Below are 14,963 nucleotides of genomic sequence, written 5' to 3' on the forward strand. Positions count from 1 at the left end.
TGTTTGTAAGTTTGAGATGTCTATATAAATCCCAAACACTTCATTCTAAGTGATGATTTCCTGCTGGGAATCCTCCACAGAGGATTTAGTTTACTGTTCAGTAAATCTGTAATATATTTCCATTCATTAGACCAAAGCGTCTCAACCTCAGCACTATTGACATTTGGGGCAGTGGCTATTTGGGGGCACCATTGGCATTATTATGGAGCTGTCCTGTGTATTAGAGGTGTTGAGAAGCCTTTCTTGCCTCTACCTGCTAGAGGTTAGTAGTGCCTTTCTGTTGTAACAACCAAAAATTGTGTCCAGATGTTGCCAATTGTTCTTGGGTTGGGGGGGTGGGAGGGGAGGTAGATAAAATTAGCCCACTGAGAACAAGCACCTTAGATGGAGCTCTGCAAGAATGGGGGCCATTGCTGATTTATTTACTATTATGTGGCAAGCACCACACCTGGCACAAAGTAAGTACAGGATAAAGAGCAAGGTAATGAATCAAAGCACTAGATTCCTGCTAATTTGTTTAATTAATCCCACTTTGTTTGTACTGAATTGTCTCCACAACAGTTTTTTTTCCAAGAACTGTGTGAGAAAGGGTTGGGTCGAATTCAAGTAATCTTTCTCTTTTCATTTTACTAATTTTTTATTGGAGTATAATTGCTTTACAATGTTTTGTTAGTTTTTGCTGTATGGCAAAGTGAATCAGCTGTAAGTATATCCACTTTTTAAATTTCCTTCCCATTTAGGTCACCACAGAGAACTGAGTAGGGTTCCCTGTGCTATACAGTAAGTTCTCATTAGTTATCTATTTTATACATAGTATATATATATATTTGGAGAAGGAAATGGCAGCCCACTCCAGTATTCTTGCCTGGAGAATCCCAGGGACGGGTGAGCCTGGTGGGCTGCCGTCTGAGGTCGCACAGAGGCGGACACGACTGAAGCGACTTAGCAGCAGCAGCAGCAGTATATATATGTCAATCCCAATCTCCTAAATCAGTTCACCCACCCCTTCTCCCCCTTGGTTTCCATACATTTATTCTCTACATCTGTGTCTCAGTTTCTGCTTTGCAAATAAATTAATCTGTACCATTTTTCTAGATTCCATATATAAATGATATCATACAATCTTTGTTTTTCTCTTTCTGAATTACTTTACCCTATGATGGTACATTTTGATTAAAGTTCAAGGCTTTAGTTGACCAATAAGGCACAGGCAGATACATCCAGCATGGTATGCGATTAGTTTCAGAAAATGTATTCCTTTCACTTATTTAAGGAAAAAAGACCATTGACAGTGTAAGTCTGGCTGGGAAGGTGGGGGAATGAAGGCAGCTGATATATCCTACTGATAACAGGAAAGTCTGTGAAATAGCATAGGAGCTGCTTTAGTGACCAAGGGGCAGTGATTGACTTGGTCTATGAGGAAAATCGAAGGGTAATCATGATGAAATATCAGAGACTTATCTTAGCTGCAATAAATGCATGTTGTGAAAAACAAATCTTCACTTGTTTATCTTTGTCAGACAAGAAAGGCATGAAAAATTGTGTTCATGTAGAATTTAAAATACTGTTGATCTGTTTAGGGATGTTGGTAGAGGGGAGAAGTTGAGTTGGAAGGATTACAGAGAAATTCTTTGTATTTTCTACTTAATCTGATTGTGAAAATAAAACTGCTCTAAAAAAGAAAAAAATTAACCTTTGCTAAGATGTTAATTCTAAATTTAGTGGACTCTAACCACATTTTTCAAATTTTCCTAGTTTATGTGTCCTTCTCATACCTAATGACCTCAAAAGTCTATTTCAGTGACAACAGCTGCTTCAAGGAGCCATTAATGAGGCAAATTCCTGGCAGGGGGAGAATCTGAAGTTAAGGTCATTCTAAGATGAGGATTTTCTGAGAATTTTGGCTGCCTGGTCTTCTCACCACCCACAAATTCTCAATTTTAAAAGTAACTATTTTATATCTTAATGCATAACTGAACTGCAATTAACAATTCTGGAAATCACAATACAGAGGACTTGGGAAGGTGAAGCGGGACTGTGGGTAATTTAGATTTTGCAAGGTTTAACTTTTAAAATCTAACCTAACAATATCCATGAAAGCAAACTGCTCAGTGCATAAAAAATTTCAACCTAGAGATTCTTTTAGAAGGCAAATTAAGGACATTTTCTATAGGATTTACATTCCCTACCTCTTGCAAGGCATGTCTTGGTTGCTGTGTATGTGTGCCCTCAGTCACTCAGTTGTGTCCGACTCTTTGTGACCTGGAAGTTTTCCAGGCAAGAATGCTGGAGTGGGTTGCCACTTCCTCCTCCGTGGGATCTTCCAGACCCAGAGATCAAAACCGTGTCTCCTGTGTCTCTGCACTGCAGGAGGATTCTTTACCCGATGAGCCATAGGAACTCCTTATCAAATCCAAGACTGTCATCTTCCTCAGAACTCGGAAAATAATCTTTTAATTTCTCCCTTTTCCCTGTATCCACGCTCCTATTCATTCTTCATATGGCAGCCAGAGGTTTGTTTGTTTGTTTTTTTTAATTTTGTCTTGGCCAGTGCTTACCAGTTAACCCATCTTATACCTCTTCTTGGGAGAAGGCAATGGTCCAGTACTCTTGCCTGGAAAATCCCATGGACAAAGGAGCCTGGTGGGCTGCCGTCTATGGGGTCGCACAGAGTCAGACACGACTGAAGCGACTTAGCAGCAGCAGCAGCAGCATACCTCATCTTGCCCACTGAGGCCTCAGCCACACCTGGTCTTCTTAAACCACCTGTTATTTCCTCCATTGATTGCTCTCCCCACAGCTATTCACATTTATGGTTCAATCTCAGTCTTCTGAACACAAGTCACCTCTTTAGACAGGCCTTCCCTAACAGGTCCACTGGAAACTGGTCTCTTCTACTTACTATCACATCTCCATCTTTATTTTCTTCAGAGCACTTATCACGGTCTGTGTTTACTTGTTTTTGGTTTTGTTTATTTATTGTCTACCTCTAGAAAATAAATTCCAGAATATAAGGGCTTTATTTATTTATTTTTAAATATTTATTTATTTATTGCTTGACTGATTTGGCTGTGCTGGTCTTAGTAGGGCCATGTGGGATCTACTTTTCTGACCAGGGACTGAACCTGGGTCCTTGGTGTTGTAAGCACAGAGTCCTAGCCACTGTACTACCAGGGAAGTCCCCAGGGGTTTGTTTATTTTATTTACTGTTAGGTCTCCAGTGCTTTGAAGTTAAGGTCATTTTCAGATAGTCTATTGTCTTAAATAGAGGGTGGAATATAACAGGCTCTCAATAAATATTTGTGAGTCAATGAATATATTCCCCACATTGTCTAGCAATGGTCATAAAAGAGAGCATTAATAAATAATTTTTGATCAATGGCCATATGAGGACCTATGGTAGGAAACAGTATCTTTTCAGACTTACAATATGTTTTAAGTTATAATTCTAGAATATTTTCTTCCTTACCAAGAATTATAGTGTTATAAACTTATGGTGTAAAATATTTAGTATAGTAAATAATATATACATACATACATTTGTACATACATGTATTGCACACTTTCTAAAGGATATTCTGTGCATAAAAAGGTACTTTTAAATATTTAAAAATGTTAAAAATTTAAAAATCAAACCCCTTCTTGGATCACAGCCTTGTCATGGTGAAGGGGCCTGTGTATCTGAATGAAGCAATGAGCCATGCTGTGCAGGGCCACCCAAGATGGATGGATCATGGTGGAAAGTTCTGACAAAACATAGTCCACTGGAGGAGGGAATGGTAAACCACTTAAGTATTCCTGCTGCAAGAACTCCATGAACAGTATGAAAAGGCAAAAAGATATGACACCAGAAGATGAGGCCCTCAGGTCAGAAGGTGTCCAATATGCTACTGGAAAAGAGCATATTACTAATAGCAATTAGCTCCAGAGAGAATGGCAGCTGGGCCAAAGTAGAAACAGCCCTCAGTTGTGGATGCATCTGGTGGTGAAAGTCCGATGCTGTAAAGAACAATATTGTCTATGAACCTGGAATGTTAGGTACATGAATCAAGGTAAACTGGATGTGGTCAAGCAGGAGATGGCAAGAGTGTAACATTGACATTTTAGGTATCAGTGACCTAAAATGGATGGGAACGGGCAAATTTAATTCAGATGACCATTATATCCTACTGTGAGCAAGAATCCCTTAATAAAAATGGAATAGCCCTCATAGTCAACAAAAGAGTCCTGCAATGCAGTACTTGGGTGCAATCTCAAAAACAATAGAATGATCTCGAATAACTGACCAGTTCCAAATTGGGAAAGGAGTACAGCAAGGCTGTATATTGTTATCCTGTTTCTGAAGCCTCCATGGATAAAGGATAAGGCAGAGCAAGGGTACCAGGGAAGGGACAGAAAAGGTCTTGGCTGTAATATGACATCTGTGACTTCTGAGAATAGTACAGTGACCCATGCTGAAGTTTGCCTATGTCATGTCTCAAGCACTAATTGTTCAGTTATTAGGAATTTTGTATGGTTGTTAAATCCAGTCATCATTAAAAACTAAATTATGGACTTCCCTGGTTTTTCAGTGGTTAAGAATCCACCTGCCAATGCAGGAGACGTGGGTTTGATCCTTGGTCCAGGAGGATTCCACATGCCATGGTGCAATTAAGCCCATGCACCACAGCTATTGAGCCTGCACTCTAGAGACTATAATCCACAACTACTGAAGCTGCTACAATGAGAAGCCTCTGCACAACAATTAGAGAGTAATCCCTGCTTGCTGCAACTAGAGAAAGTGTGTGTTCAGCATTGACGACTCATCACAGCCAACAATAAATAAAATGAAAGACTTTAAAAAAAACTAAATTATACATAATGTGCTTAGTCGTTCAGTCATGTCCAACTCTTTGTGACCCCATGGACTGTAGCCTGTCAGGCTCCTCTGTCCATGGGATTTTCCAGTCAAGAATTCTAGAGTGGACTGCCATTTCCTACTCCATTTATATATATATATATACTTACAGTTAAATAAATTTTTAAAAATCAGGGATAATATGCAATAGCTCCTAGCTACTTGATTACATTTTTCTATTATGTCTGGGGCTTCCCCAGTGGCTTGGAGATAAAGAGTCTGCCTGCGATGCCGAAGATGCAAGTTCAATCCTTAGGTCAGGAAGATCCCTTGGAGGATGGCTTGGCAACCCACTCCAGTATTCTTGCCTGGACAATGCCATGGACAGAGGAGCCTGGCAGGCTACAGTTCACGTGGTCACAAAGAGCTAGCTGGACATGACTGAGCAACTGAGCACACACTTTATCTCTGTTCTTGTCTTGAGTTTATTTACATCTACTGTATCTGCATGGTAAAGACACTTTATAATGGTGTCCTACCATGCAACTTTCCCACATAAGTTGGCTGTGGCAGGAGACAGGAGCCACCAATCACACCATGGAAGGCAGAAATGCTACAAATCTGGACTCTTCCTGGAGATCAGGTGGTAAACCTTTACTGGAACACCACTGGCATGGTCTACTCCAAATGCAGACCTTGATCTCGTGGAATGCTGCTGCTGGGAAATATTTTCCTTTTGTTCCCTAGGCACAACCCTGTTTCATTTACACGACCGCTTACAATTCCCCCCACCCCCCAAGTAGTGCTCTGTTACAGACCTCATCTCTCTAGGCAGACCTAGTTGGTAGAGTCACTCTTAAGAAGCCCAGTATGCAATAAAAACTCATTTCCTGCTGTTGATAATATATTAAAAAAATAAGTAATAGGGATGTGATGTAACAACATGATAAATACAATTAACACGGCTGAATGTTATATATGAAAATTGTTGAGAGCAAATCCTTAGTCCTCATCACAAGGAAGAAACTGTTTTTCTGTTTCTTTAATATTCTTTCTATGTGAGACAACGGATGTTCACGAAACTTATTGTGGTAGTAATTTTATGATGTATGTAAATCAAATCATTATGCTTAAACTTATACAGTGTCATATGTCAATTATACGCCAATAAAACTGAAAGAAAAAGAGAAGAAAAAGAAACCCAGTATGTTTCCTTCCTATGTGGTCCACTTTTGGCCCAGGAGAAGTTCATCTTAATTTTTGTGCCTGGAAATATAGGCCATTCCCATCAGAATTCTCTTTCCTTGTCCTGCAGACCAAGCAGCAAGGCTCCTACAGGCCCTAGTTACATCCTCTTGCCCCTGAACTTGGGCACCATACTTTGTGTTCCTTAAATTAAGAGAACGTGTGCCAAGACTCTGGAATACTCTCTTGAAGTGCCTGCCTCCTCCCTTGCTTTTCTTGAGATGGGGAGAAACACACCTCCCAAATCTATACAGGGATGCTGATGGGAATATTCAGATCATGTGGCAAACTTCTTGAAACAAATGCATATTTCCCCATCTTTAGATCCTTCTCATGGATTCATAGTGTACACATACAGCCTGGATACAAGCGGTGTGCTGACAGTAAAACTGGGTTAGGACACCCTCTTTGCAGTCTAATATCTCACCTTAGAACATGACTGTCTCTGCTACTTATTTTTATTCTGTGTTTTGGGGCCTCTGCTCAAAGCAGGAGACAATACAAAGAGTCACATCTAAGAACCTATTATATATATCACAGCCTTAGTTTGCTTTTTGTAAATTTTCTCATTTGAACATTGAGGGAACCTGGGCTATTCAGGGGCCACATGGGCTGTGAAAGTGTTCCAGGTACTGTGAGGCACAGGCTGTTTGGTTTGCTTATGGCCTGGCAGCAGATGGGAGTGCAGGTGTCGGTGAAATGATAAGAAAGACCCAAGGTTGTACTGGTAGAGTGGTATCAGATATCAAGTTGTTGATATCAAGTATCAGAATCAGAGCATAAGACCAAAATGGGAGAAGAAGAGAGAAGCTGAGGAGGTCAGGATCATGTTGGGAAGGGGATGCAGCTGTCAACGAGCTCCTCATTACTATGCTCTAACCTGCTGCTCTAACCCTGGTGGCTCAGACGGTAAAGAATCTGCCTGCAGTGCTGGAGACTCAGGTTCAATCTCTGAGTTGGGAAGATGCCCTGGAGAAGGGAATGGCTACCCACTCCAGTATTCTTGGAGTTCCACGGACCAAGGAGCCTGGTGGGCTACAGTCCATGGGGTCACAGAGTCAGGCATGACTGAGTGACTAACAACCACAACCACAACCTGCTGGCATGGGCGACTCAGTTGGCAGGAAGCTGATCAGCTGGCTGAAAGCACAGGGTGAGCATGCACAGTGCCACATTAGATTCCTCAGCACCAGTCAGATGGGGCCCTTATTTCCTTATCTACATCCTTACCAAGTATGCCTTCAACAGTAAGATATAAAATGAAGTCATACTCAAGTGAGACCATTTTCAGAAAAAGAGCATCAGTGTCAATCTGGTGTCTGGCATGGTGCAGAGTGCTAAGAGGATACTAGACATATATGTTTAGATTCAGTATTTTCTAGCTTAGCAAATACCTGCCTTAATTTGATAATCAGTTTTGTCTATAACATGGTTTCCTCAAGTGTGATGTCTTATGTAGTGCTCTCTTATTTAAAAGCTCTTAGTTTCTCAAAGTCCAAACTCTCTGAATTAGTTTCTGCAGCTAGTAGAACCTTGCCATGATATCTGCAACCTTGACAAAATTTTAATTCCTATTGCTTCTCTACATACATGCTGTGTTCTGCCAAGTGTTTTAGTTTTTATTTGGCTGTGCCAGGTCTGTGTGTGTGTGTGTGTGTGTGTGTGTGCGCGCGCGCGCGCGCGCCAGGTCTTAATTGTGGCACATAAGCTCCTTAGTTGCAACATGTGAACTTGCAGTTGTGGCATGTGGGATCTAGTTCCCTTCAGTTCAGTTCAGTTCAGTCACTCAGTCGTGTCTGACTCTTTGCGACCCCATGAATTGCAACACACCAGGCCTCCCTGTCCATCACCAACTCCCGCAGCTCACTCAAACTCACGTCCATCGAGTCGGTGATGCCATCCAGCCATTTTATCCTCTGTCGTCCCCTTTTCCTCCTGTCCCCAATCCCTCCCAGCATCAGAGTCTTTTCCAATGAGTCAACTGTTCGCATAAGTTCCCTTACCACGGATCAAACTGGGGCCACCTGCATTGTGAGTGCAGAGTCTTAGCTACTGGCCCACCAGGCAAGTTCCCAGCCAAGTTTTATAAGTTGCCTCTGGACATGTCTTTTTCTCTTGCTCATGTTGAGGACCAGAATATGTCACTTTGATATAAGGAATATGTTAAGGGCTTCCCTGGTGGCTCAGATGGTAAAGCATCTGCCTGTAATGTGGGAGACCTGGGTTTGATCCCTGGGTCAGGAAGATCCCCTGGAGAAGGAAATGGCAACCCACTCCAGTACTCTTGCCTGGAAAATTCTATGGAGGGAGAAGCCTGGTACATGACAGTCCATGGGCTTGCAAAGAATCAGACACGACTGAGCAGCTTCACTGGTTCACTGCATTGTGAATGCAGAGTCTTAGCCACTGGCCCACCATGCAAGTTCCCTGCCAAGTGTTTTATAAGTTGCCTCTGGACACGTCTTTTTCTCTTGCTCATGTTGAGAACAAGAATATGTCACTTTGGCATAAGTAATATTTTAAGTGAAAGTGAAGTCTCTCAGTCGTGTCCGGCCCTCAGCGACCCCATGGACTGCAGCCTACCAGGCTCCTCGGCCCATGGGATTTTCCAGGCAAGAGTACTGGAGTGGGGTGCCATTGCCTTCTCCATTCATCTCCATAAGCAACCACTTTTCCCAAAACTCGAGTCTTTGAGTCGGGAGTCAGCGTTTGTCCCGAGATATACATAACATCCTTCCAAGTGAGGTCATAAAGCAGAGTAACACCTTTAAAAGCTCTAATATATTTTTCTGGGTCCTCTAAATAGTCTCCCAGATCCTCCTTGATTCTTTGTATTTCTTGATAAGAAAAAGGCTTATTAACTCTCACAGACTGATTATTTCTCCGGGTGGGTGTTTCATAAAGAGGCAACAGCTTGTGTGGCTGTTCCTCAGTCTCTGGCTGCTCTGCGCATATGATCCCAGGGGTAGATTGGAGAAACCTGTTTTTCTTCTTCTCTTTGTCTCCTGTCCTCCATCTCAGCTCTTACTTCAATGGTCTGAGTTTCTACTGAAACCAGAGTAGTCTGAGGTTGTACTGAGACAGGAGTTGTTTGGACCTCCACGTGGGCAGTTTGAATCTCAGTTTGGATTTCCTCTGAGACCAAGGCAACCCTTCTGAGGGGGGTTCTCTGGCTTTCAGTTTGCTCAGCTTGGAGCCCCAGGTACGGGGGCAAAGAGGACAGGAGGGAGCTGAAGGTTTCACCCCCAAATCTACATCCTTAGGACATAAGTCTGGCATATTTTGCAGAGAGAAAAAGGGCAACACATATGCTACTTCTACCCATTTCCCTTGTTCCTTACGAAACCAGTCTAATTGTGGAACAGTATTATACTTAAGAGACCCTCCAACTGGCCACCGTTCGCCATCCTCCAGTGGGTACCGTGGCCATGCAGTAAGGAATATTTTAAGTTGGAGGCAAATTAAAATCAATAGATGCGGACTAAGTTCCTGACTAAAAGCAGAAACTTCTGAAAAGGACTGCCATACATACATTCCCTCTCCTTGGTAAGTTTAAAAAAAAAAATTAATTTTTTTGCTACGGTGGGTCTTCATCGCTGCTCAAGAGGGCTTTCTCTAGCTGCAGCGAGTGGGGGCTACTTTCTAGTTGAGGTACACGGGCTTCTCATTGTTGTGGTTTCTCTTGTTGTGGAGCACAGGCTCCGGGCATGCGGGCTTCAGTAGTTGTGGCTCATGGGCTCGAGTGCAAGCTCAGCAGTTGTGGCACATAGACTTAGTTGCTCCACAGCACGTGGGATCTTCCCAGACCAGGGATGGAATGGGGGAAGCCCTCCTTGGGAAGTTTTACAGCCATGAAGATGACAGAAAGCCAAGATGGAGCTGCACAAACAAACCTAATTCTATTAGCAGCCCCACATATTAATATTTACCTTCCCAGGGTTTGCCACTCCTGAAAGTCTGAAACTCTTTTTCTTTATCACATCTCTACGAATTATTCTTGTTTTGTTAAAGATGCTGTATTAGCCCACCTTCTGACCACCAATTTGAGTTACTCTTCTTTTAGATTCCTCCCCAGTGATATGCCCTCTATGGGTTAATAAACTGCTTGTTTTTCCCTTGTTCACGTGGCTTTTGTCAGTCTAATTTTGTAGGACCCCAGCTGGAAAACCAGGAGGGTAAAAGGAAAAAAGAACTTTTCCTCCCCTACACTCATATTCTTTTATTCTTAGAAAAAAAAAATCATTCCTCTATTCCATCCCCATCAAAATTCTACCCATTATTAAAATGAAGTTCAGATCCACCTGTTTTCTAAAGCTTTCTTTATATTTACCTGAAGAGATCATGCCTGCAGAACTCTGGTCCATACCCTCAAGGGCATGGCAATGAGTGGCCATGAATCAAGCATTGTCTTAAGATGCCTATTTTATGGGTGTTTAGAACTTTTATTCAATTCTCTGTTGATATTTTGCTCCTCCAAACTGCCTGTAAACCCTTGAAAATGCAGGACTTGATTGTACACAATAAACCCTTAGGACCTTAGATTTAAATCTCAGAACCTCTCAAGGTTCTGACTTACCCCGTAAAATGCAGTAATTCAAATTCAAAAGCAGTCTCTTGTGTACAGTAATGAAAACTAAATCGTGAACGCCAATCCATTAGACCATGTGTTAGATACAAATCAAATCAATTATTTATTGAGCTTTTGTGCCCAGCATTCTAGTAGAAAATATGATGAAATATAAGAGACAAGAGTAGACTGTTGGTCAGCACTTGATCAATAACTGCCAGCTTCCTAAGTTTCTGTCTTGTTTCCAACTTAGAACCAGAGCAAGGTAAATATGTATCCCTCCAACCACAAAGGATGCCTTGTTTCTGGTTAGCTTTCCTTGTTTCCCCATGCCAACCGTCAGGGTATACCTGAAGCCTATCCCTGTTTCTACTGGAAAACTTTTACACTTCCCCGTCTTTGAATCTCTGCCAAATGCAAATGATGTGGGCTGACTGCCTTGCTATAGCAAGCTCTGAATAAATGTTTTCTGCTTGTTCTCATTTGAGTGTTCTTTATTTCCACGCTTGGAATTCACAGAACTATTATAAGTGGTTTCAACTATTAACTGGAAGCTCCAAAGACTCATGACATAGCCATTTGTGATTTTACTAAGGCTTGAATTTGAAATGTAATCTTTGATACTGGTGTACAGGAGTGAACTACTGACTGCCCTGTACACTCACACATGATCTTACCTTCATATTCATATTGTGACACATGTAATTACTGAGGAAATTATATTCTCTATATTTTAGGTAACTTTTTTTTAAGATATCGGACTTAATAACATGAATTTTAAGGGTCTACTACTGAGAGATTTCAAAAGGACTTAAAGAGTGATCAACTTTGAAGAGTAAAAAGGAATTTAATAAAAATGAAAAATCAATCTTTTAAGACTGTGAGACTACAAAAATAGTGGTACCAACAAAAATGAAGATATGAGGAAGAAAATAGGCTTTAAAATGTCAAGAGACAGCGACATGTTCCAGTTCATTCAAGACATTGACCACTCTTCTGTGTTGGGCCCTAGTCTAGATGCTGAGGGTATAGTGGAGGATAATAAAGGCAAAAATTCTTGTTCTTGTGGAATTTATATTTGAAAATGTAGACAGTTGGGATTTTGTAGGGAGGGAAATGTAAAGTTCTTGCATCTAAGAATTAATCACAGAAATAAGAGTGAAAGTTATACCAGAAAGCAGCTTTCTAAGACTTCGAAGTTACTAAGGGCTTGGCCTTGGACAAGATGTGGGGACACAAGAAAGAAATGCCTGAGTTCAGAATGCCACACCACAGAAATCACACCAGGGTCTGTTGACTCAGAGTAGTCCAGTGGAATTTTCCTCAGAGTGTGCTGGGAAAACATGTTAATGGAAGATTAACCTAGGACTAGAGGCACTGTCCTTTAACAGATGCTCTGGAAATAAGTGGTAATAATGGTAATTTATATACATTTACAAAGTACTTACATTTGCATTATTTATTTAAGAAATAGGTAACAGTATCAGCATATTTCTAATGAATTGAGGTAGAGAGAATAATAGTCCTCAAGATCACAGAATAAAGAGTGGTCAGACAGGATACTGGATGCTTGGGGCTGGTGCACTGGGACGACCCAGAGGGATGGTATGGGGAGGGAGGAGGGAGGAGGGTTCAGGATGGGGAACACATGTATACCTGTGGCAGATTCATTTCGATATTTGGCAAAACTAATACAATATTGTAAAGTTTAAAAATAAAATAAAATTAAAAAAAATAAATCTCAAAACAGAAAAAAAAAAAGTACAACCTAATTTTCCTGGTTCTTAGATCCTGGAAGGTATTCATAATGCTATTATTTTTTTTCAGTCTACTATGGGTCTGCCACTCTAAAGAAACAAGAATAAAGCATCTACTGGAATAATTTGATCAATGTCTGCAAACAAATTTCCCCTAAGTAATTTAAATGGTTAAGATTTTTTTATTCTGCATGATACCTTTCTAAATATTTATTAGAGGAGCTTAATGCTGATAGTTTATTAGAAATTGACGGGGTCAACAAAAAATGTTCAATGGTATTGCTTTACTAGTTAACGGAACAAATTCAATATATTCAATTTCTATAAAACAGGAGAAATTTAGAAGGTAAGAAATGCACTACATTGTGATTACAAAAGAAAACTTAAATTTCTTCACACCACCTCATAAAGATGTTACAAATGCGCTGGTAGTAGACAACTCCAGTGAAGAAACTTCTGGTCTCATTTTCGTTTTCTAAATACATATCAGGACGCTGGTCAAGGCTTTTTCTTATGGGCTACTCAAAAGCTAATTTAAAAAATCTGTATAATTTAATAATTATTAACATTTGTGTTCTACCTGTATGAACTATCTAAACCCTTCACATTTGTATGCTCAAGTAATCCTAGCATATATACAAATTAATAGACGAGGCAGGTACTATTATTATGCCTAATTTTCAGTAATCTGAGGGCCAGGGAGGTGAAATAGTTTGGCCTTACTGACAGAACTTCTAATTCCCGAACCTGGGATCTATTTTACATACAAGTTTCCAAAAAGCAAAAGTTCTCCCAGGCCATTCTGCTCTTCCGTCCTCTTCTCGAGAAAGAACTACTGAGAGTTTCCTGACCGAATTTTGTAACAAATGCAGTTGTTAGCTCTTGTTTTGGTGCGGGGCCATCTGGAGGCTCAGGCACCACTCTCGTCCTTCGCTCCATTTCAACCACCCACGCCTTCTTCCCTCTTCTCATTCCACCGCGCCCTGCTTCCCTTCTTCCCATCTCCTCTCTGCCGTCCCAGCGGCGTCTTCTCGCTCTGTGCCCAGCGCCCGTCAATAGACAAACCAACCTAGACGTACACCCTCCTGCCGCCTGCAGTCGCGCAGTCGTGACGAAACCCGTGCGCCACCGCCCTTGCGCCGGAGAGAGGGGCGGGGCCGCAGGCCGGGCTGGCAGGCTGGCCGGCCGGGGGCGGGGCCGGGGCCAGGGTCCAGCTCAGGGCCTCCGCGGCCATCGCTGCCTGCGCGGTTCCTTACCTTCGCCCGCCCCCAGCCCTCCCGAACCGAGTGGAGCCGGTTGGCGTCGGCAGTGTCGCCCCGAGGCCCACCGCGGCTTCAGGGGCTAGGCCTGCGCGCAGCGCAATGACAGGCGGTGCGAGAGCTCTGTGAGTCCGAGGCCGCGGCCGTGGCCCTGGGCGGCGGCGGGTCCGGGCCGGGTCCGCTCATGGTGCCGCCACGACACCATCCCGGGGCAGGAAGGCCAGGTAAGTAGGCACAGGATGGCCGCGAAATCACTGGGAACCGAAGCCGGGGACCGAGGGCCCCGAACAGCCCCACTCTTGAGCCTCTCGTAGCAGCCGAGGTGCTCTGACCGAAATGGCCACAGTGTCTGGGGACCTATTGAGGGGGAGGCTGACAGGGGCGCGCGAGCCCAGTCTAGACTCTGGTAGTTGAGGAAGCTTCCCGGCGCCGCCGCCTCACGGCTTTAATCTCTTTCTCCGGGGAGACGTCACTGCCTTAACTTTCTTTTTTTCCCTCCTCGAAAAAAGGAAGATTCCCTTGAACAGCTGTTTCCCCACCCACCTCCTGAATGACTATTTCGGATCGAAATAGTAGACACACTGAAGGGTGGGTGGGGGAAGCGTGGAGGATCCTTTCCCTTGACCATGTGAGGTGCTTGGAAACGTGCCCTCAATACACAAAACAAATCGCTTCCTCTCAAATCTGCCAAGTCCACTCAAGATCTGGGACGGAGAAGACACTTAGAAACAGGCGCGTGTCTAGACACTGTCCGGGGGTTGGGTGCCTCTGAAGAGAGTAGCAAGAGCGGCGAATCCAGTTCTGTCTTTATGAAACTATTATGAAGCTGTTCTTCACTAGTGAAGTATTCTTAAATATGCTGATTGTTGAATTTTGCTTTTTTTCTTTGTATCGTATTCTTTGAGTATAATTTGAAATGTATAGTAGATAACAGAAGTGTAGAGAAAAATGTCAGTTATATTTCACATACTCGATATTCTTTCATTTGCTTTCATTTTAAAGGTGAAGAGTGAAAAAGAGCTTATGAGTCTTATTTTGAGTGGTTGATGTTTTCACAAGCATTATTCTGTGGTGATTTTTAGGTGCACTGAGTTCTTCACCTCCGTTTAGACTCAGATCTTCTAAGTTTTCAGGCATTGCTCTTCAAGATCTCAGAAAGGCCTTTAAAATAAGGTAAATTCAACACTTTAAAAAAACAAAAACTGTGTGACTTTGAACATTAGCTTAACAAATGTCATACTTCTGTTGTACTTATATTCTCATTTTTATATGGTTATTTTTTAAAGATCCTTTCTAAT

The 14,963-nt window shown here is 42.2% G+C and overlaps 1 protein-coding gene and 1 long non-coding RNA gene across 4 annotated transcripts in view; both read left to right on the plus strand.

Moving 5' to 3' along the window:
• The first annotated feature begins 377 nt into the window (after positions 1 to 377).
• LOC147378220 (uncharacterized) lies at positions 378 to 5,199 on the plus strand. The gene is made up of 2 exons (XR_015145274.1): positions 378 to 458; positions 4,572 to 5,199. It is a non-coding gene; the product is annotated as an uncharacterized LOC147378220 (long non-coding RNA).
• Positions 5,200 to 13,567: 8,368 nt separating this feature from the next.
• Positions 13,568 to 14,963, plus strand: part of SLC35F5 (solute carrier family 35 member F5) — a 40,211-nt gene continuing 38,815 nt past the window's right edge. The window contains exons 1-2 of one of the 3 annotated variants that reach the window (XM_086350003.1): positions 13,568 to 13,889; positions 14,748 to 14,838. In XM_086350003.1, the coding sequence (XP_086206129.1) occupies positions 13,850 to 13,889; positions 14,748 to 14,838 (131 nt within the window). In that variant the 5' untranslated portion in view covers positions 13,568 to 13,849. Of the gene's footprint in view, positions 13,890 to 14,010; positions 14,510 to 14,747; positions 14,839 to 14,963 lie in introns of those variants that run through there. The other 2 variants (XM_086350020.1, XM_086350011.1) reach the window with 2 other exon arrangements.

The sequence above is a fragment of the Bos grunniens genome, chromosome 2 (assembly GCF_055505025.1).
Source record: "Bos grunniens cultivar Pamir isolate PY7600 chromosome 2, Bosgru_T2T1.0, whole genome shotgun sequence".
Lineage (NCBI taxonomy): Eukaryota > Metazoa > Chordata > Mammalia > Artiodactyla > Bovidae > Bos > Bos grunniens.